We start from the raw sequence: 21,517 nt of genomic DNA, 5'->3' as shown, positions 1-21,517 counted from the left end.
CTTCTGAGTTTACTAACAATAAATTTTGTAACATTCTATGTGCTACTCTCCTTTTAAATGACTTTAGAACAGCTTTTAAAGTCCCTATTTGGTACTTGAGCGTCTGAATCAAACTGTTCAGAAGCTGCATTTTCACTTGTGGACTTCATGTGGCTTCTGTTGACCTCTAATCTCTCCTACTAATTCTTTTACAACTTTTACCCAAACAAAACACTTCTGCTGGCAGTTTGCTTCTGTTTACAACTTCATCAGTTAACCCTCATCAGCCCCATTAGGGTTCATAATCTTGCTTCTGTCTTAGAGATCATAGAAGGCTCCCTCTTGTCTAAATGTAAGCTTTTCTTCTGCAGCCTAACTCTTAGATGTTACACTGTTTCTCTGTAAATACATTATTTTAAACTTTATCCTGGTTTAACAATGTCTTTTGGCTTTTAAAATAATCCAATATGCTCTTCTGTGTGTTTTTCCTTTCTCTGCTCAATGCTGTCTTGGGATTGCAGATGAAGGGGGGGGATTCCAGCAGCAAGCAGTTAGTCAAGGGGATTCTTTGAAGCTTCAGCTTGAATCTATAAATTTTACTAGTTAGCTTGACAACTAATTGCTGTTATCTTGATTGTGTCAAATTGGTTTATTGCTTAAGCAATTAACTACCTCTGTTTATCTATCTGGGACCTCTCTGTGTTAGGCTAGCTCTGACTCTGAAGGGTGACACAGAGTTCATTTGATTTTACCTATTCTCTATTTCCAAACTTATTTACTAACTTATTTACCCATTTCCTCTACTTATTATTCTTCTCCTTTAATTTTTGTTCTGATAAAAGAGCAATTAGGAAGTATCCTTGTTTCCTTCCTAACAGACTTTCCCTTGAGGACTCCCAGCTTGTAGTCCTTCCTCTAAGGCTTCTGGGTAAAATGGATCTAAACTCTTCTTGGCAACTGTGCTTGTGAACATGCTAACATACATATTTCTCTCTAACATAACATAACATTTGATTCATATAAATTCTGATATCCCAAATGCTCTCTCTCATGAGTCTTCTTTGTGAGATGTATTTGCATCTAAAATATTTTGGTTCAGCATAATGGCTACATACAACTTGTAACTTCCAGGGCCTTCCCTCACAGCGACCAGAACTGGACACAATACTCCAGGTGTGGCCTTACCATCAATTTGTACAATAGCATTACAATATTAGCCGTTTTACTCTCAATACCTTTTCTAATGATCCCAAGCATAGAATTGGCCTTCTTCACTGCCTCCGCACATTGGTTTGACACTCTCATCAACCTGTCCTCCTCCACCCTAAGATTGCTCTCCTGATCTTGAAGTGAGAGCATATTATAAAACAAACCGAATGAAATGCATTCTGTCATGAGACATTCTAGAGACCCCTTCATGAACTTGAGTATGTGCTGGAACTACCAAAAGGGCAAAGGGCTGGGAAGCAGGATAATCTCTTGTTCCTCCTTTGTCTTGCAGAGAAGGATCAATAAGTAAATTAAGGAATGACTCCTGCTGCCTCAAGAGCCAACACACAGTGAGTAGACAGTGGAAAATGTAGGGAAGAGCTTTGTGTGGCAAGAAAAGAAGGAACATGCTTAGCCCATCAGACAGTTCAGTGGGGGCATTGACTGATTTTAGGTATCCTTCCTGGGAGGCCTCAGAAGGACCACAGAGATATGGAGATATTCTTAGTCTACCAAGGAAAAGACAAGAGACATCCTATAATCCCGCCCCCTGGAAGGAAGTAAAATAGTTGCTGATATCTTACTGGTAATCAGCAACTATGTACAAACAAGAATGTACTGCGTGGACCTTTGGAATGTATCAAAAGCTGTGGAAAGAGATGCTTGGCACACAAGCTTTTTAAGCACCCGCCGACTTGCGTCCTTGTATTGCAATGTAAGATTTTTAAAACCCATCGCTGGTATTTTGGTTTCTTTCTTTCTGCACACCTGGCAGAACCCTCAACTTCCTGTCACAGACAGCTCTGAATCCAAAGCCTCTATGTGCAGTTTGGATACTTTGCCCCAATGTGCAGGACTTGACACTTACTTATGGCTCTGGCAGGTTTAAGTTAAGCAGCTCCAGATTCCTAGAGGGGCAAATGGGGGGAGGGCAGGAGGGAGGCTGAGTGGGAAGCTACTTCCTTCTCTCTCCCCCCCCCCCCCATCTGCCTTCTCTGGTGAGTCCCTGTTTGGGGGGGTAAAGCAGAGTCTTAGGGCTGCAGTGGGTGGAAAGGAAGGGAAGGGGGGGAGAGAAGCCCATAGAAAGGCACTGGCTCAAAGCCCAGGCAGAGAAGGGCAGGGGGCTGAGAGGACAAACAGCAACCCCCCTCAATTGCATGGGACTGAATGGGGGTCCCATGCTGAAGAGGGTGGAAGAGAAGAGGAAGGGGAAGAGGAGCCCCCAGGTAGGGCAGACAGAGAGGCTCAGAGACCAGCCAGGGAAGGGTAGGGGGCTAGAAAAACAGCAACACCCCTATTTGCATGGGGCTGAATGGGTTCCCAGGCTGAAGAGAGTGGAGATGAAGAGGGAGGGGGAGAGGAGCCCCCAGGTGGGGCAGACAGATGGGCTCAGAGTCCAGTCAGGGAAGCGCAGGGGGCTAGAAAGACAAACAGCAACACCCTTCAATTGCATGGGGCTGAATGGGGGTCCCAGGCTGAAGTGGGTGCTAGAGAAGAGGGAGGGGAGGAGGATAAGCCCCCAGGTGGGGGAGACAGATAGGCTCAGAGCCCAGCCAGAGAAGGTCAGGGGGCTGGGAAGACAAACAGCAACACCCCCCATTCGCATGGGGGTGAATGGGGGTCCCAGGCTGAAGAGGGGGGAAGAAGAAAAGGGAGGGGGAGAGGAGTCCCCAGGTGGGCAGACAGAGAGGCTCAGAGCCCAGGTAGGGAAGGGTAGAGGGCAGGAAAGACAAACAGTGACACCCCCCATTTGTATGGGGCTGAATGGGGGTGCCAGGCTGAAGAGGGAAAGTCCCTGCAGAGAAGCAGGGGGTGGCCAGCAAAGCCCCACACAGGAAACTGTGCGTGGCAGCTGGAAAACTTCAGCTGCTGCATGAAGTTTAGGGGGGGGAACACATCCATGGTCCCCCCTCCGAGTCTGCCCCTGACCAGGATGCAGCTCTCTTGTGACCTGGTGGGCCCATCTGGTGGGCCACTGTGAGATGCAGGAAGCTGGACTAGATGGTCCTTGGGCCTGATCCAGTAGGGCTCTCTTATTTTCTTACACTCCTGAACTCTGGCTGCAAATGAGGGCCAGGCTGTTGTAAAAGGGGGAATTCAGGCAGGTACAGCTTTTCTACTCCTGGCATGCAAAAAATTAAGAACATAAGAACAGCCCCACTGGATCAGGCCATAGGCCCATCTAGTCCAGCTTCCTGTATCTCGCAGCGGTCCACCAAATGCCCCAGGAAGCACACCAGATAACAAGAGACCTCATCCTGGTGCCCTCCCTTGCATCTGGCATTCTGACATAACCCGTTCCTAAAAACAGGAGGTTGCGCATACACATCATGGCTTGTACCCCGTAACGGATATTTTCCTCCAGAAACTTGTCCAATTCCATTTTAAAGGCATCCAGGCCAGATGCCATCACCACATCCAGTGGCAAGGAGTTCCACAGATTGACCACATGCTGAGTAAAGAAATATTTTCTTTTGTCTTCCTCATAAGGAAGGTGCCCCAGCCCAGGAATCATCTTAGTCACTCTCTTTTGCACCTTTTCCATTTCCACTATATTGTTTTTGAGATGCAGCGACCACAACTGGACGCAATACTCCAGGTGTGGCCTTACCATCGATTTGTACAACAGCATTATAATACTAACTCTTTTGTTCTCAATACCTTTTCTAATTCTCTTGGCTGCACAACTGCTAAATGCACCAGGAGTTTTAACCCCCCTTTGGATCTGGTTCCACTGAGTGCATCAGAATATACCAGATTTTCCCAAAGCAGCAGGGCAGCTGAAGAGTCTTTCAGCACAGGGACAAGCCAAAAGGTAAAACTACAACTCCCAGGATGCTCTGTATCTTGGAAAGGAGGAGGGGAAGGACTTCAATACCAGCATGCACCGGGCTCACTGGAATGCTGCTGAAGAGCCCCTGCAAAGACTTTCCAGCCTCCTGGACTCAGGGACAGGACATCATGCTGGGGAAGGAGACCCTGGAAGAGCCAACTGCAGCCTGGGTGGGGGAGAGGAGATGATCAGCTTGCATTGGGGGAATGGGGGCGGAGAAGGGGATGCCCAGCTGGAGGAGATGCACCTCCTGCCCCACCTGGGAGTTGGGGGGTCCAGACTTTGACGACCTGCAAAGAGACCTTCCTCTTCCCAGAGGAGCAGAAGGGGGTGGGCTTCCGGCTCTGCCCCTTCCTTTGCTTCCTCTGCTCAAGTGTCTGAGTCATGCTGCAAAGAGGAGGGTCCCAGGGCTGCAGTGGCAGAAAGGAATCAAGAGGGGTGGGAGAGGAGCCCCCAGGGGGCAGAGGCAGCCAAGCTCAAAGCCCAGCTGGTGAAGGGAAAGGGGGGGCTGAGAAGAGGAGTTGCGACAGTCGTCGACGTCCCCCCCCCCCCCCCCGCTTGCATCCTAAACTTTGGGTCTGCTCTGGGAAGGCTTGATTTTCTGGTGGGGGTTTTGGCAGGGACAGTGGAACAGGGAGGACCAGCAGGGGCCCTTCAGCAGTGAAACCCCTGCAGAAAACTGTGGGGTGTGGAGGGGACCCTGGAGAGCAGGTTCTGGAGCCCCAAACTGTTCCTGAAACTGTGTCGATGGGTGCTTTTGAACTCTTGTTGTGTTTTTCATGCATGCCGGATCTTTGATACTGTTTATTGTTTGAATCATTGCAGGTCTCTTTGCTGAAGTTTGCAGCTGAAAAGGATCCTTTCAGCAGCTCCCTGGGAAGAGGAGGAGGGGATGCCCAGAGGTGATGTGCCTCCTCACTTGGGATCCTCTGCAAAAATCTAAGCCTTACTCTGTGGTGTAAGCTACTCTGGATTCCTAGAAGAGCAAAAAGGGGAGGGGATGTGAGTGAGTAGGGAAGCCCCTTCCTTTGCCTCCTCTGTTATGTGAAAATCCCCTTTTTCCTTTCAAGTTGTGATTTTATGTCTGGTTAAAATATAATGCAGGCAAAACCTCAACACATTTAAACTTCTCACAATCAGGTCAAGCCACAAGATCATGGCTGCACATAAGAACATAAGAACAGCCCCACTGGATCAGGCCATAGGCCCATCTAGTCCAGCTTCCTGTATCTCACAGCAGCCCACCAAATGCCCCAAGAAGCACACCAGATAACAAGAGACCTGCAAGGCATCCTGGGAATTGTAGTTAAGAACATAAGAACAGCCCCACTGGATCAGGCCATAGGCCCATCTAGTCCAGCTTCCTGTATCTCACAGCAGCCCACCAAATGCCCCAGGAAGCACACCAGATAACAAGAGACCTGCAAGGCATCCTGGGAATTGTAGTTAAGAACATAAGAACAGCCCCACTGCATCAGGCCATAGGCCCATCTAGTCAAGCTTCCTGTATCTCACAGCAGCCCACCAAATGCCCCAGGGAGCACACCAGATAACAAGAGACCTCATCCTGGTGCCCTCCCTTGCATCTGGCATTCTGACATAACCCATTTCTAAAATCAGGAGGTTGCGCTCCTTAGGAGGTTAGGTTCCACTAAATCCAGGAGAGTGCCCGCATGGCTAACCAGCCAAGTTAGAGAGGCTGTGAAGGGCAAGGAAGCTTCCTTCCGTAAATGGAAGTCTTGCCCTAATGAAGAGAATAAAAAGGAACATAAACTGTGGCAAAAGAAATGTAAGAAGGTGATAGGGGAGGCCAAGCGAGACTATGAGGAACGCATGGCCAGCAACATTAAGGGGAATAATAAAAGCTTCTTCAAATATGTTAGAAGCAGGAAACCCGCCAGAGAAGCAGTTGGCCCTCTGGATGGTGAGGGAGGGAAAGGGGAGATAAAAGGAGACTTAGAGATGGCAGAGAAATTAAATGAGTTCTTTGCATCTGTCTTCACGGCAGAAGACCTCGGGCAGATACCGCTGCCCGAACGGCCCCTCCTAACCGAGGAGTTAAGTCAGATAGAGGTTAAAAGAGAAGATGTTTCAGACCTCATTGATAAATTAAAGATCAATAAGTCACCGGGCCCTGATGGCATACACCCAAGGGTTATTAAGGAATTGAAGAATGAAGTTGCCATGATGTGTATGCGCAACCTCCTGATTTTAGGAATGGGTTAAGTCAGAATGCGAGATGTAGGGGAGAGCACCAGGATGCAGGTCTCTTGTTATCTGGTGTGCTCCCTGGGGCATTTGGTGGGCCGCTGTGAGATACAGGAAGCTGGACTAGATGGGCCTAGGGCCTGATCCAGTGGGGCTGTTCTTATGTTCTTATGTTCTTATGCGCATACACATCATGGCTTGTACCCCATAATGGATTTTTCCTCCAGAAACGTGTCCAATCCCCTTTTAAAGGCGTCTAGGCTAGACGTCAGCACCACATCCTGTGGCAAGGAGTTCCACAGACTGACCACACGCTGAGTAAAGAAATATTTTCTTTTGTCTGTCCTAACCCGCCCAACACTCAATTTTAGTGGATGTCCCCTGGTTCTGGTATTATGTGAGAGTGTAAAGAGCATCTCCCTATCCACTCTGTCCATCCCCTGCATAATTTTGTATGTCTCAATCATGTCCCCCCTCAGGCGTCTCTTTTCTAGGCTGAAGAGGCCCGAACGCCGTAGCCGTTCCTCATAAGGAAGGTGCCCCAGCCCCGTAATCATCTTAGTCGCTCTCTTTTGCACCTTTTCCATTTCCACTATATCTTTTTTGAGATGCGGCGACCAGAACTGGACACAATACTTCAGGTGTGGCCTTACCATAGATTTGTACAACGGCATTATAATACTAACTCTTTTGTTCTCAATACCTTTCCTAATGATCGACCTGTCCACCACCACCCCAAGATCTCTCTCCTGATCTGTCACATACAGCTCAGAACCCATCAGCCTATATCTAAACTTTTGATTTTTTGCCCCAATGTGCATGACTTTACACTTACTGACATTGAAGCGCATCTGCCATTTTGCTGCCCATTCTGCCAGTCTGGAGAGATCTTTCTGGAGCTCCTCACAATCACTTCTGGTCTTCACCACTCGGAAAAGTTTGGTGTCGTCTGCAAACTTAGCCACTTCACTGCTCAACCCTGTCTCCAGGTCATTTATGAAGAGGTTGAAAAGCACCGGTCCCAGGACAGATCCTTGGGGCACACCGCTTTTCACCTCTCTCCATTGTGAAAATTGCCCATTGACACCCACTCTCTGCTTCCTGGCCTCCAACCAGTTCTCAATCCACGAGAGGACCTGTCCTCTAATTCCCTGACTGTGGAGTTTTTTCAGTAGCCTTTGGTGAGGGACCGTGTCAAACGCCTTCTGAAAGTCCAGATATATAATGTCCACAGGTTCTCCCACATCCACTTGCCTGTTGACCTTTTCAAAGAATTCTATAAGGTTCGTGAGGCAAGACTTACCCTTACAGAAGCCATGCTGACTCTCCCTCAGCAAGGCCTGTTCGTCTATGTGTTTTGAGACCCTATCTTTGATGAGGCATTCCACCATCTTACCCGGTATGGATGTTAGGCTGACCGGCCTATAGTTTTCCGGGTCCCCCCTCTTTCCCTTTTTAAAAATAGGCGTGACATTTGCTATCCTCCAATCTTCTGGCACCGTGGCCGTTTTGAGGGACAAGTTGCATACCTTAGTCAAGAGGTCTGCAACTTCATTCTTCAATTCCTTAATAACTCTTGGGTGTATGCCATCAGGGCCCGGTGACTTATTGATCTTTAATTTATCAATGAGGTCTGAAACATCTTCTCTTTTAACCTCTATCTGACTTAACTCCTCAGTCAGGAGGGGCCGTTGAGGCAGTGGTATCTGCACAACTTGCACTTCCCTGTGATTATACATTAAAAAGTCTGGAAGAGTAGATCATTGTTTAAGTCAATCACTGAATATGCAAACACCTTAGAGGACAAAGACTCTAGCAGCAAAGACTAAACCATTGTATTACCTAACCTCCACCTAAATCGTTGATTGTTAACTAAATCACTGCTATTGTGTGCATCCTGACTCCAAATTCTCAGCAGGAGGGACAGAAAGCAAGCTACCCCCCCCCCAGGTCAGCCTTGGCAGATAAGCTGACTTCCTGTTCACCAGTTTCTCTTGCTTGCTCCACCTTTCCCACTGTGTGTGGTGAGCATGCGCATCCAGATCAGCTTTAGGACACATCCGGGTCACCCAGGGTCAGCAAAAACCCTTAAAAAGAGAAGGCTGCCATGTGCTCGCTCTCTCTCTGGCTGCCCTTCCAAGGCAGGTCCTCCCTCCAGGACTCCCCCCCCCCAATCCATCTGCTCCTCAGGACAGGTAACTATATCTGCCTCTGGAACCTTTAACCCTCTCACCTCCCTTTCTTTCCCCTTCTCTCCCCCATCTTTAGTCAGCAACTGGGTTATGCAGACCAGGGACCCCTAAAATCCTTCCCTAATATCCTTCTCTTTTCCTAATCTTCTCGGATGCACTGAATACCCTTCACACGCAACCACCATGAAAGCTAGGTACAATATATATAAGGACTAGTACCACAAAATATGCATTATGTTTATCTGTGTGCTTTTGTAATAAAAATATAATCTTTGATTGAAAGTTATCTTTCTCCCAGTCTCCTCTTTAAGCTAAACAAGGGATTTTCTCTGCATTACACTTTCTTGTTATCTAGCCTGCAATCCTGAAGTTTCCAAAAGGGTAATATAATAATTCCCCTTAAAACATAACAGCCCTTTTTGGTAAAAACCTCCACCCCAGCAAACATGTGGACTCAGCAGACATGGACTCACCACCTCAGCCCCTCTGCTGAGTCCAAATGCAGTTGTGGCGCAGGGGGTGTCCCAGGGCAGAGGTGGGTAGAAAGGAGACACCCCCCCCCCCGCCTTGTGGAGATGCCCAGATTGGAAGCCCAGCCAGTGGAGGGAAAGGGGAGGTGGCTGAGAAGACCAACTGCAGCACCTCCCCATTGCATGCTAAGCTATGGGTCTGCTCTCAGTTCCTGTGGTGTGGGTTTAGACATGGGCAATTTAAAAGCTGAAACAGAGAGGACCAGAAGGGGCCATTCAGCACTGAAACCCATGCAGAGAAGGGGGTGTGTAGGAGGGACACTGGAGGACAGTATTTTAGCCCTGGGACTGTTGATTGTTTTAACTATTGTACATTTTTTCCTCTTGGTTTCAACAGATGCAGTTGGGATAAGTATTGTAAGAAAGAGAGGTGGAATTTGAAGCTGAAAAGGATCCTTCCTCACCTGATCCAAAAGAAGCGTAGAAGTCATTAGAGAACTGGTCTCTTCCAGACAAGGAACGGAGGAGGACAAAACAAAGCCAGGTGATCTTTCAAGGTGTGTGTCTCAACAGGGTGGGGGTGCTGGAGTCTCATTCCACTTAGGACCAAAGTGCCTAGACATCTCCGCTGCATCCAACTAGCTTACAGCCCCTGCAGCTGCAATGGGCAAATTTAGAGAATTGTAGAACTGCCCAGTGACCATAAGGGTTTATGGCTACTTGATCACCCTGAGGGTAATAAAAAGATTACCCGGCCATAAAGGAGTGTGGTCTGATTTCCTTCACACCCAGCTAGTCTTGGAAATGGAGGCCATTTCCAAGAATCTGCATACAGCACGGCTCCTATCCACCCCACAAGACTGCCATCCTTGAGTAGACTGGAGCGTAGAGGCCCTGACCCCTTAGACCAGGGGTCTGCAACCTTAAACACTCAAAGAGCCATTTGGACCCATTTTCCAGAGGGAAAAGAACCTCAGGAGCCACAAAACCCTTTTGACATCTAAAATGCAGATAATACTGCATATATAGTTTTTTTTCACCTTTATGCTCTTATAGGTCCCATTTTAATAATGTAGCCCCCTCTTGTAGCTTTTAGTTAGTTTTGTCATACATTCTTGTCCTGTGTTTTCAGACGCCTGGTCCTCTATGGTGTTTTGCCTGATTCCAAGGCCATTCTCTGCCTGGAGAATTAGGCCTACTTTAAGCAAATTAGCTCCTCTTCTTTCCCCCAACAAATGACCCTGGTTCTGCCCTGCAGTCCTGCTGGACCCCACCTCCAGGGTAGCTCACCTGTTCAACCTGCAGAGGTCCTCTCTCCTGCCAGCAGCCTCCCACCACTACAGCAGACCCTGGGTCCTCAGTAGGTCTTGGGCACAGCAGCCACACACCAAACTCCTGTGTCTCCAGCAGTCCATTAGTCACAAAGTCAGTCAGAGCATCCAGGGCAAAGTCCAACATCAATAAGCCAAGTCACAGTCCAAGATCAGATTCCAAAGTAAGTCAGAGTATCCAAGTCAATTAGCCTAGCCTCTCCTACCTCCAACCTGAACTCCTTCTACAACCCACACCCCCTTCCTCAGGTGCTCCTTATATCCCTGAGGGCCCTATTGCCTTCAAGTGGCTGCAGCTGAGCAGCACACTCTGCTGGATGCCCAGGCCTTACCCTTAAAGGGGCCACTGCTGACACCACATCTACCTCCTCACCAGATCTTCCAGGACTCCAATACATATGTTGGTTATGACATCTGCTTATCTTACATGGATACTAAAGAACTCCCCCCACCTTCCAGAGGCACCCTGCTGGAAGGAAAAAAGGACACAGACTCCAGAGAAGAAGCCAAAGCTGGGGGGGAAGGTGGGGGGGCAATCACAGGCCAGCTTCTGCCCTGCCTGCCTGCCCTCCCTCCCTCCCTCCCTCAGGCTGCAACCCTCTCCACACTATCCTGGGAGTAAGCCCCATTGGCTACAATGGGACTTCTGAGCAGACAAGTTGGTTGGAGCTCTCAGGCTGCAGTCCTCTCCGCACTTTCCTGGGAGGAAGCCTTACTGACTACTTGTGAGTAGACCTGCATAGGTGGGGGCTGAGGCTGCAGCCCTCCACACCTTCCTGGGAGGAAGCCCCACTGACTACAGCAGTGCTTACTTGTGAGTAGACCTGCACAGGAGGAGGCTGAGAATACAGCCCTCCACACCTTCCTGGGAGTAGCCCAGGGACTACATCGGGGCTTACTCTGGAACAGACCTGCATGGGCTCCCACTCACCTGTCCTTGCACTTGGTCTTGAGCAGGCTTCAAGGCTGCCATCCCAGGCACCCTTTCCTGGGAGCAAGCTTCATCCACTGTAATGGGGCTTACTACTGAGTAGACACACAGGATGTCTCCTCTGCTGTGGAGGAAAAGCCTCTCCTTGCACTGAGTGGGGACCTGCTCAGGGAAAGGCGGGCTGCAAGGGCTCACAATGGCTGAGGAGGAGGGCGGCTCAGGATTGGCTGGTGGTCAGCCAGTGAAGGGCCCTGAGCCATTCCAACAGAAAAAGCCAGGAGCCTGCTGGATGCTGATTGGCTGAGCCTGCTGGAGAGTTGGGGAAGGGAAAAACAGGGAACTTAAGCCTGCAGAGAGGGCAAAATTGAAAAAGGAAACCAATGTGGGGCAGGTGGGGGTGAAGGGAGAGGAGGGCAGTGAGCTCAGGGGGCGGAGGGAAGCAGCCTGCACTCCCAACACAGGTGCCTCCTGTCACACTCTTTGCCACTTTCACCTGGAGGAGCCACAGCAGACAGCTGAAAGCCGCATGCGGCTGTAGAGCCGCAGGTTGCTGACCCCTGCCTTAGACCCTCTTTCCTGAGGTGTCAAGGGACTCTCTCAACACCGAAGAGAGAGGAAACAGAGAGCAAAAATCAGAGCTTAGTTTAAATTTTTGGTGGGTCGTGAAACTGACAAGCTGATAGCTAACGAGGAAAATGTATTGAGCCCTATGAAAACAATAATGGAGAAGCATGTACGTGCTTACTCATAAGTAGGTGACCGTACCTTGGTCCAAAGCAAATGGGAATGCAAGGCCACCAGTCAGATCTGATGACTGTGGAACTCAACAGTGCTCCAGGAGGTGGTCGTCCCCTCCCCCAACAATAGTAGAAAGAATGAAGACCGAAGCATGAGCGGGTGGTAAAGTGAAACATTTTTTTAGTCTGATAAAGCTAGGTGGTCCCAATAGAGTGTTGTTTTAAAAAAGTGTGTCCTGGTGCTAGAATGTTTGGGAACCACGGTTGTAGAGGAATATTCCACTGCACTCTTGGATCCCTTAGTTTCAGTCGTTCTCCTCCCAGATCTTCTCTTCTGTCCTAGGCTGCCTCCTGCCTGTTTCTCCTTTCAGGTGGGTGCAGTAACTGCTTTATCCTAATCGAGTTTTGTCTGAGCGTGTCCTGACACCAGCACCAGCACCAGCACCATCGAAAGAGGGTTTTGCAGACGTGCCCCGGCTGATCTCCAGCTTACGTGGAACTGTCCCTCCAGGCTTATTTGTTTGTTAGTGCTCAAGCTCATTCAGTATTTATTGCGATTTTTAAAAAAACAAACACGTTCATCGACAAGCCCCGGTATAGAAAGGACAGAATTCAGTGCCACTGAACCCACTGGGGTTTACTTCTGAGTATATACACCAGATGTGTCTGTTAGAGGTCCTGTTTCTCTATTGTGCTGCTAAACAAGTTTCCCTCTCCTTGCAGCAAGCTACAGAGAAGACAGTGAAGACCAGAGGGAGCCATGTGGGGTGTCACTGGAAACAACTACATGTGACCTGCAGGAAGTGACTTTTAGAGACCAGGATGGATCGGTGAGGCAGGAGGGAAGCCCAGCTCCTGTCTGGAGTACTCAGGGCCCAAATCTATTCAACTTTCCAGCACTGAGGTAAGGGAACAAACATCTTGAGGAGGGCTGTGCAACTGCCTCCTTACTACAGGATGCAGCATGGCTGCGCCAGCACTGGAAAATTGGAAAGGATTAGACCCTCACTGAGTTGTTTATCAGGGTTATGATGGACATGAAATCCTGATCAAGCAGGAACATCTCAAAGGAAGAGAAGAAAGAGGCTTCCATTTCACCAGGAGAGAATCAGTTGTACATCCAACATTACTAAACGCAGCAAAATTCACATAGAGAAGATACGCAAAAGGGAGAAACCTGCACATCAAAAAGATCAAGGATGCAGAAGGGAAATGAGAAAGAGAATTAGAAAAATGAATGTGATACTCATCAGAATGGAGATTTCGTTGTCATCCCAGTTAAACCACAAGATGGAATTGAAAAGAGGAAAGAGAAGTGCCCCCAATGTGCACAGATCCCAAGAGCAGTAAATCACAACTAGTAGTTGGCAACCTTCAGTCTCGAAAGACTATGGTATCGCGCTCTGAAAGGTGGTTCTGGAACAGCGACTAGTGTGGCTGAAAAGGCCGATTCAGGAGTGACAATCCCTTCCACACCGGGAGCAAGTGCAGTCTGTCCCTGGTCTGTCTCCCTGGCTATGGGCCTTCCTTCTTTGCCTCTTAGTCTCAGACTGTTGGCCAAGTGTCTCTTCAAACTGGGAAAGGCCATGTTGCACAGCCTGCCTCCAAGCGGGCCGCTCAGAGGCCAGGGTTTCCCACTTGTTGAGGTCCACTCCTAAGGCCTTCAGATCCCTCTTGCAGATGTCCTTGTATCGCAGCTGTGGTCTACCTGTAGGGCGCTTTCCTTGCACAAGTTCTCCATAGAGGAGATCCTTTGGGATCCGGCCATCATCCATTCTCACGACATGACCGAGCCAACGCAGGCGTCTCTGTTTCAGTAGTGCGTACACGCTAGGGACTCCAGCACGTTCCAGGACTGTGTTGTTTGGAACTTTGTCCTGCCAGGTGATGCCGAGAATGCGTCGGAGGCAGCGCATGTGGAAAGCATGTGGAAATCACAACTAAGAAGACATCAAAGAACCACACAGGGGAGAAACCATATCAATGCTTGGAGTGTGGAAAGAGCCTCAGGATGTACTCAAGCCTGACTGTGCATCAAAGGACCCACACAGGGAAGAAACCATATAAATGCTTGGAGTGTGGAAAGAACTTCAGTGAGAGTACAAAACTGACTGTGCATCAAAGAATCCATACAGGGGAGAAACCATATCAATGTTTGGAGTGTGGAAAGAGCTTCAGTTGCGGCTCAACCTTGAGTAAGCATCAAAGAACCCACACAGGGGAAAAGCCATACCAATGCTTGGAGTGTGGAAAGAGCTTCAGTACGAGCTCATACCTCAGTTTGCATCAAAGGACCCACAGAGGGGAGAAAACATATCAATGCTTGGAGTGTGGAAAGAGCTTCAGTAGGAGGTTAAACTTGACTGGGCATCAAAGGACCCACACAGGGGAGAAACCATATCAATGCTTGGAGTGTGGAAAGAGCTTCAGTAGGAGCTCACAGCTGACTTCGCATGAAAGGAGCCACACAGGGGAGAAACCATATCAATGCTTGGAGTGTGGAAAGAGCTTCGGTTGCAGCTCAACCTTGAATAAGCATCAAAGAACCCACACAGGGGAGAAACCATATCAATGCTTGGAGTGTGGAAAGAACTTCATTCAGAGCTCACAGTTGACTTTGCATCAAAGGATCCACACAGGGGAGAAACCACATCTATGCTTGGAGTGTGGAAAGAGCTTCCGTTGCAGCTCAACCTTGACTAAGCATCAAAGAACCCACACAGGGGAGAAACCATATCAATGCTTGGAGTGTGGAAAGAACTTCATTCAGAGCTCACATCTGATTTTGCATCAAAGGATCCACACAGGGGAGAAACCACATCTATGCTTGGAGTGTGGTAAGAGCTTCAGTAGGAGCTCACAGCTGACTTCGCATGAAAGGAGCCACACAGGGGAGAAACCATATCAATGCTTGGAGTGTGGAAAGAGCTTCGGTTGCAGCTCAACCTTGACTAAGCATCAAAGAACCCACACAGGGGAGAAACCATATCAGTGCTTGGAGTGTGGAAAGAACTTCATTCAGAGCTCACACTTGACTTTGCATCAAAGGATCCACACAGGGGAGAAACCACTTCTATGCTTGGAGTGTGGAAAGAGCTTCCGTTGCAGCTCAACCTTGACTAAGCATCAAAGAACCCACACAGGGGAAAAACCATATCAATGCTTGGAGTGTGGAAAGAACTTCATTCAGAGCTCACATCTGATTTTGCATCAAAGGATCCACACAGGGGAGAAACCACATCTATGCTTGGAGTGTGGTAAGAGCTTCAGTTGCAGCTCAACCTTGAGTAAGCATCAAAGAACCCACACAGGGGAAAAGCCATACCAATGCTTGGAGTGTGGAAAGAGCTTCAGTACAAGCTCATACCTCACTTGGCATCAAAGGACCCACAGAGGGGAGAAACCATATCAATGCTTGGAGTGTGGAAAGAACTTCAGTACGAGCTCATACCTCACTTGGCATCAAAGGACCCACACAGGGGAGAAACCATATCAATGCTTGGAGTGTGAAAAGAGCTTCCGTTTCAGCTCAACCCTGACTAAGCATCAAAGAACCCACACAGGGGAAAAGCCATACCAATGCTTGGAGTGTGGAAAGAGCTTCAGTACGAGCTCATACCTCACTTTGCATCAAAGGACCCACACAGGGGAGAAACCATATCAATGCTTGGAGTGTGGAAAGAGCTTTAGTAGGAGGTTAAACTTGACTGGGCATCAAAGGACCCACACAGGGGAAAAACCATATCAATGCTTGGAGTGTGGAAAGAGCTTCAGTAAGAGCTCAAACCTGACTGTGCATCAAAGAACCCACACAGGGGAGAAACCATATCAATGCTTGGAGTGTGGAAAGAGCTTCCGTTTCAGCTCAACCCTGACTAAGCATCAAAGAACCCACACAGGGGAGAAATCATATCAATGCTTTGAGTGTGGAAAGAACTTCATTCAGAGCTCAAACCTGACTGTGCATCAAAGAACCCACACAGGGGAGAAACCATATCAATGCTTGGAGTGTGGAAAGAGCTTCCGTTTCAGCTCAACCCTGACTAAGCATCAAAGAACCCACACATGGGAGAAACCATATCAATGCTTGGAGTGTGGAAAGAAATTCATTCAGAGCTCACAGCTGCATCAAAGGATCCACACAGGGGAGAAACCATATCAATGCTTAGAGTGTGGAAATTGCTTCAGTCAGAGCTCACACCTGGCTCTGCATCAAAGTACCCACACAGGGTAGTAGCCATATTAATGCTTGGAGTGCGGAAAGAGCTTCAATAGGAGCTCAAACCTGACTCTGCATCAAAGAACCCACACAAGGGAGAAACCACATCAATGCTTTTAGTGTGGAAAGAGCTTCGGGATGAATTCAAGCCTGACTGTGCATCAGATCACCCCCACAGGGGAGAAACCTTAGAAATGCTTAGAGTGTGGAAAGCGTTTCCCTGGAAAACAAGCCTGTCAGTGCATCAAAGCATTAAAGAACTCAGAATGGGAAAAATCCATATCGCCATACATCGTTTGGAGCTCCAATCTGACAGCATATCAAGCACACCTTAATCGGGAGCAGCCACATAAATGCTTGGAGTCTGTAAGAAGTTTCACTCATTCCTTTATAGTACAGGTCGGTTCTCTGCTTCCCGAACCCCCGCAGATACCGAAACAGACAGATAACCAATTCTGTGGCTTGGGGCCCTCACCTGACCTCCGGATGCGACAGGAAGGGCCTTCTTGTGATATCCAAAGGGCTCAGAAAACCTCCCAGATGCAACCAAAAGGCACTTCCATTCATGTCCCGGAGGTTCTTTGTGAGTCCTCCAGCCAGATGTTCTCAACCTGCAGTGGGGTGGGTCACTTCCGGTGGGTCCTGACAGATTCCCATTCTAAAAAATGGGTCCTGGTGCTAAATGTGTGAGAACCACTGCTGTACTCATCAAGGTAGTCTTCAGAACACAAGGCAGGATTGGTGGGTCCAGACCTGCAAAGAGACCTTCCTCTTCCCAGAGGAGCAAAGGGGGTGGGAACCCACTTCCTGCTCTGCCCCTTCCTTTGCCTCCTCTGCTCAAGTGTCTGAGTCAGCAGCTCCCCCTCCCATGCTGCAAGGGGGGGGTCCCAGGACTGCAGTGGTAGGAAGAAATTAAGAGGGGTGGGAGAGGAGCCCCCAGGGGGATGAGGCAGTCAAGCTCAAAGCCTGGCTGGTGAAGGGAAAGGGGGGCTGAGAAGAGGAGCTGCAACACCAAACTTTTCCAAATGGTGAAGACGAGATCAGATTGTGAAGAGCTCCAGAAAGATCTCTCCAAACTTCAGACTGGGCAGCAAAATGGCAGATGCGTTTCAATATAAGTGAGTGTAAAGTCATGCACATTGGATCAAAGAATCAAAACTTTACATATAGGCTAATGGGTTCTGAGCTGTCTGTGACAGATCAGGAGAGAGTTCTTGGGGTCCTTGTGGACAACGGCGATGGAAGTGTCGACCCAATGTGTGGCAGCAGTAAAGAAGGCTAATTCCATGCTTGGGATCACTAGGAAAGGTCTTGAGAACAAAAAAGTTAATATTATATGTGAGGCCTCACTGTGGGGGGGGAGGGCCCACCCGGCTTTCCCGAGGGGGGCCCTCTTGTGGAGGCCTCAGAACACTTCACCAGATGAAGGGGGTTTGTGTCACCCGGTTCCCTCTCTTTGGTTTGGCAGCATTTGCCAGTCTGGAGCAGGGGCTGCTAACAGCAGATCCTCCTGCCTGCTCTTCTGACTCCCAACCGCCTTGTCATCCCTGGCCTCTAGGTTTATGTAGGGCAGATCCCTCCCCTTTGGCCCCTCCCCTTCCCTCACAGGGAGGGTACATAAAGGGCCTATCTCTGGGACTGCCCTCCCCTGGGATTACCACAGTTCCTCCCCTTCCTCTCTCTGTTTCCCTCCCGCCTCCTCTCACCTGGAGCTGCCAGGCTTGTTCCTAAGAGGGCTGGGAAGGCTGCTGCCTCTGCTCTGGTCTCTGCCTTTGGGGGGGTGGGCTGGCCCTGCCCACCTGGGTCCTGTAGCTCTGCAGGCAACTCGGGGAGGTCCAGCTGTGGGCTCCTGATGTCACAGCCAGGTGCCCTGCCCGGCAAGGGAGGCCACGGTTGGTTGGGCGAGGGAGTGCTCCCCTTCCCCCCAAGGCGGGGGAGCGAAGCGGGGGTTCGGCACGCAGTGTTCCTCTGCTGTGCCTTGCCGCCCACAGGAGTGCCCAGGCACTATGGGGAGGTGGGCCCATGATCCACCGGCTCCCTCCCTGATCCTCTGGCCAAGAAGCCTTCTCCCTGGGTAAGCTGGGGACTTGTGGGAGGAGGGGAACCCCGACATTATAATGCCGTTGTACAAATCTGGAGTATTTGTACCACGCCACACCTGGAGTATTGTGTCCAGTTCTGGTCGCCACATCTCAAAAAGGATATAGTGGAGATGGAAAAGGTGCAAAGGAGAGTGGCCAAAATGATGACTGGGCTGGGGCACCTTCCCTCTGAGGAAAGGCTACAGCGATTGGGCCTCTTCAGCCTAGAAAAGATGCGCCTGAGGGGGGGGGGGGACATGATTGAGACATACAAAATAATGCATGGGAAGGATAGAGTGGATAGAGAGATGCTCTTTACACTCTCACATAACACCAGAACCAGAGGACATCCACTAAAGTTGCGTGTTGGGAGAGTTAGGACAGACAGAAGAAAATATTTCTCTACCCAGCATGTAATTCATCTGTAATTAGTCTGTGGAACTCTTGCCACAGGAAGTAGGTATGTGCAATCTCTTGATTTTAGAGGCAGGCTGCCTCTGTTTGCCAGAAGCAGGGGAGGGCACTGGGACGCAGGTTGTGTCCATTGTCTTGTGAGCTCCCTCAGGCATTTGGTGGGCCACTGTAAGATACAGGAAGCTGGAGTAGATGGGGCGTTGGCCTGATCCAGTGGGGCTGTTCTTATGTTCTTATGACAATCCCCCCCCCCCCCCATTTGCATCCTAAACTTTGGGTCTGCTCTGGGATGGTTTGATTTTCTGGTGGGGGTTTTGGCAGGGACAGTGGAAAACCTGGAACAGGGAGGGCCAGCAGGGGCCCTTCAGCACTGCAGAAAACTTGGGGTGTGGAAACCATCAGCACAAGAATTCATCCCACTCCCCATAAGAAAATATGTGAAAGGGCGAAAGCTAAAAACCCAAAAAGATCAAGAACTTGGAAGGTAAAGGAGCCAGAGAAATGGGAAAATAAATCTGATGCTCATCAGAATAGGGATTTCAGTGTCATCCCAGTCAATCTGCAGAAAGAAACTGGAAAGAGGAGTGAGAAATGCCCTCAATGTGCTACTACCTTCAGCAGTAAGGCAGACTTTGTAAGACATCAAAGAACACACACAGGAGAAGCCATATAAGTGCTTGGAATGCAGAAAGAGCTTCAGTCGGAGCTCACAATTAGATGTGCATCTGAGAATTCACAGAGGGGAAAAAACCTGCAAATGCTTGCAGTGTGGAAAGAGCTTCAAACAGAGCAGATACCTGACTGTGCACCAAATAACCCACACAGGGGAGAAACCATATCAGTGCTAAGAGTGTGGAAAGAGCTTCAGTGTGAACTCAAGTCTGACTCTGCATCAAAAAACCCACATAGGAGAAAAGCCATATAAATGCTTGGAGTGTGGAAAGAGCTTCTGTAACAGCAGAAATCTTACCATCCATCAAAGATGCCACAAAGGGGAGAAACCATATGAATGCTTGGAGTGTGGAAAGAGCTTCAGTTAGAGCTCACACCTGGCTGTGCATAAAGGATCCCACACAGGGGGAAAGTATATACAGTTAGTTCTTGGCATCTGCACAGTTTAAGTTCCTGGAAATCCCAGGAGGTACCCAATCCACAGATAAGGAATCATTGATCCCAATCAATCAGTTGGCACTGAATGGCTCCAACAGCAACATGTTAGAGCAGGGGTGCCCAACCCCCTGCCCAAGGGCCACTAGCAGCCCTCGCGGCCTCTCAATGCGGCCCTCAGGGAGTCCCCAGTCTCCAATGAGCCTCTGGCCCTCCGGAGATTTGTTGAAGCCCACACTGGCCCAATGCAACTTCTCTCAGCGTGAGGGCGACTGCTTGACCTCTTGTGTGAGCTGTGGGATGAGAGCTCCTTCCACTGCTTGCTCTTTCATATCTGTGATGCAGCAGTGGCAGCAAAGGAAAGGCCAGCCTTGCTTTGTGCAAGGCCTTGAGCTATTGCAAGACCTTCATTCATTCATATAAGTTCATCTTTAATATATTCATTTATGAAAACTTATGTAAATTTATTCAAATTTTCAATTTAAATTAATTCTTTTCCCCCCCTGGCCCCCGACACAGTGTCAGAGAGCTGATGTGGCCCTCCTGCCAAAAACTTTGGACACCCCTGTGTTAGAGGGAGGGGTCGCTTTCCTGCTAGAGCACCAGCCTGAGCACAAATCCTGAGAGGCAGGTGGCAGTCCTGCTCCCCATGGATAAACACATCCACGGGTCTCAAATCATCATGTAGAGAGAACTCACAAGGAAGGCTTGGAGTGCGGAAAGAGCTTTAGTCAAAACTCTGATTAGGCAGCATATGGAGGAGAGGCCTGACTGTGGAAAAAGTGGTTGAAAGGAGTGCGAATAAAGAAGGAGCACAACCTAGGCAAGGGGGAGGGGAGGAACTGAGTGGTACGGAAAATCCTGGGCCATGTCCCAAGGGGTAGGAGAGGGGGGACCGGAATGGGGGTCTGGTTTGCATGGACCCCTGAGCTCTGGCCAGCACCAATGCAACCCTCATGCCAACCCTTCCCTGGAGGTGGGAGGACCCTACAACCCAAGGTACTGGTCTGCTCTTACAGCGATATGTTGGCTGGCACCCTGGCTATCGGTTGCTGGGGTTTGGAAAACAAGCCGCCCCTTAAGACACCAGATTCTGGAGTGTAGGAGCCCCCAAGAGTGAGGTAACCCTGAGGGGTGGCATTGATGCGTGGGCCCCCCCCCCCCGTGCATGATTTTGTTTAGGCTGTGTTTCTTCTATTGGACATTGCCAGAACGAACCCTTGTACTGAAGAACTTTCCTCATACACCTCTAGTTTCTGTGCCTGGAAGAATCTGTTTGACTGTGAGCTGCCTCGTTTGGGGGAGGAAAAGGAGGCCAGAAGAGGGTTGGGCCCATTCATGGAGGATAGACCTGTCCATGGCTACTGTGTGGGATCTCAGGGTCCAGCGACAGAATTTTTTTAGTTTCATTTTTAAACTTTGCTTTTAAATTGTATTTGTACTTTTAAATTTTTTAAGGGAATTGTTAGCTCTCATGGGGGTGTCAGGCAACTTACATTCCGTTAAATAAATAGATGTGTGTATTTTGTGTGTGCGTCTCTGAAGGTTTATTCCATTGGGGCCAGGGTGGCTTACCCAAGAGTTTCCCCTTACCTTTGGCGGAGCCACTTCAGGGGCCCTACCTTGTGCTGGATACGGTGCAAGCCTCCTGGCTTGCCTATTCCAGCACAAGATAGGATTGTGCTGCACGTGTAAAGTAATGCACATTGGGGCAAGAAATTCAGGTGTATGACAATGGGGTCTGAGCTGTTACACACACCTTCTTTCCCAAGTGATTGTTAAGAATCCGAGATTCCATCACTGACG

At 49.2% G+C, this 21,517-nt stretch overlaps 1 protein-coding gene across 1 annotated transcript in view; it reads left to right on the top strand.

Annotated features, from left to right (window-relative positions):
- The window catches only part of LOC136640312 (zinc finger protein 208-like), a 120,097-nt gene that overhangs the window by 7,173 nt on the left and 91,407 nt on the right, over window positions 1-21,517 (top strand). Inside the window, exons 3-7 of the mRNA XM_066615345.1 lie at window positions 1,481-1,538; window positions 4,847-4,979; window positions 9,289-9,448; window positions 12,614-15,586; window positions 15,671-15,747. Of these exons, the coding sequence (XP_066471442.1) occupies window positions 13,902-15,586; window positions 15,671-15,747 (1,762 nt within the window). The 5' untranslated portion in view covers window positions 1,481-1,538; window positions 4,847-4,979; window positions 9,289-9,448; window positions 12,614-13,901. The remainder of the gene's footprint in view (window positions 1-1,480; window positions 1,539-4,846; window positions 4,980-9,288; window positions 9,449-12,613; window positions 15,587-15,670; window positions 15,748-21,517) is intronic.

This window comes from Tiliqua scincoides, chromosome 2 (assembly GCF_035046505.1).
Source record: "Tiliqua scincoides isolate rTilSci1 chromosome 2, rTilSci1.hap2, whole genome shotgun sequence".
Taxonomy (NCBI): domain Eukaryota; kingdom Metazoa; phylum Chordata; class Lepidosauria; order Squamata; family Scincidae; genus Tiliqua; species Tiliqua scincoides.
Note: the sequence above shows the minus strand (reverse complement) of the source record. Positions and strands in the feature narration are given on the sequence as shown.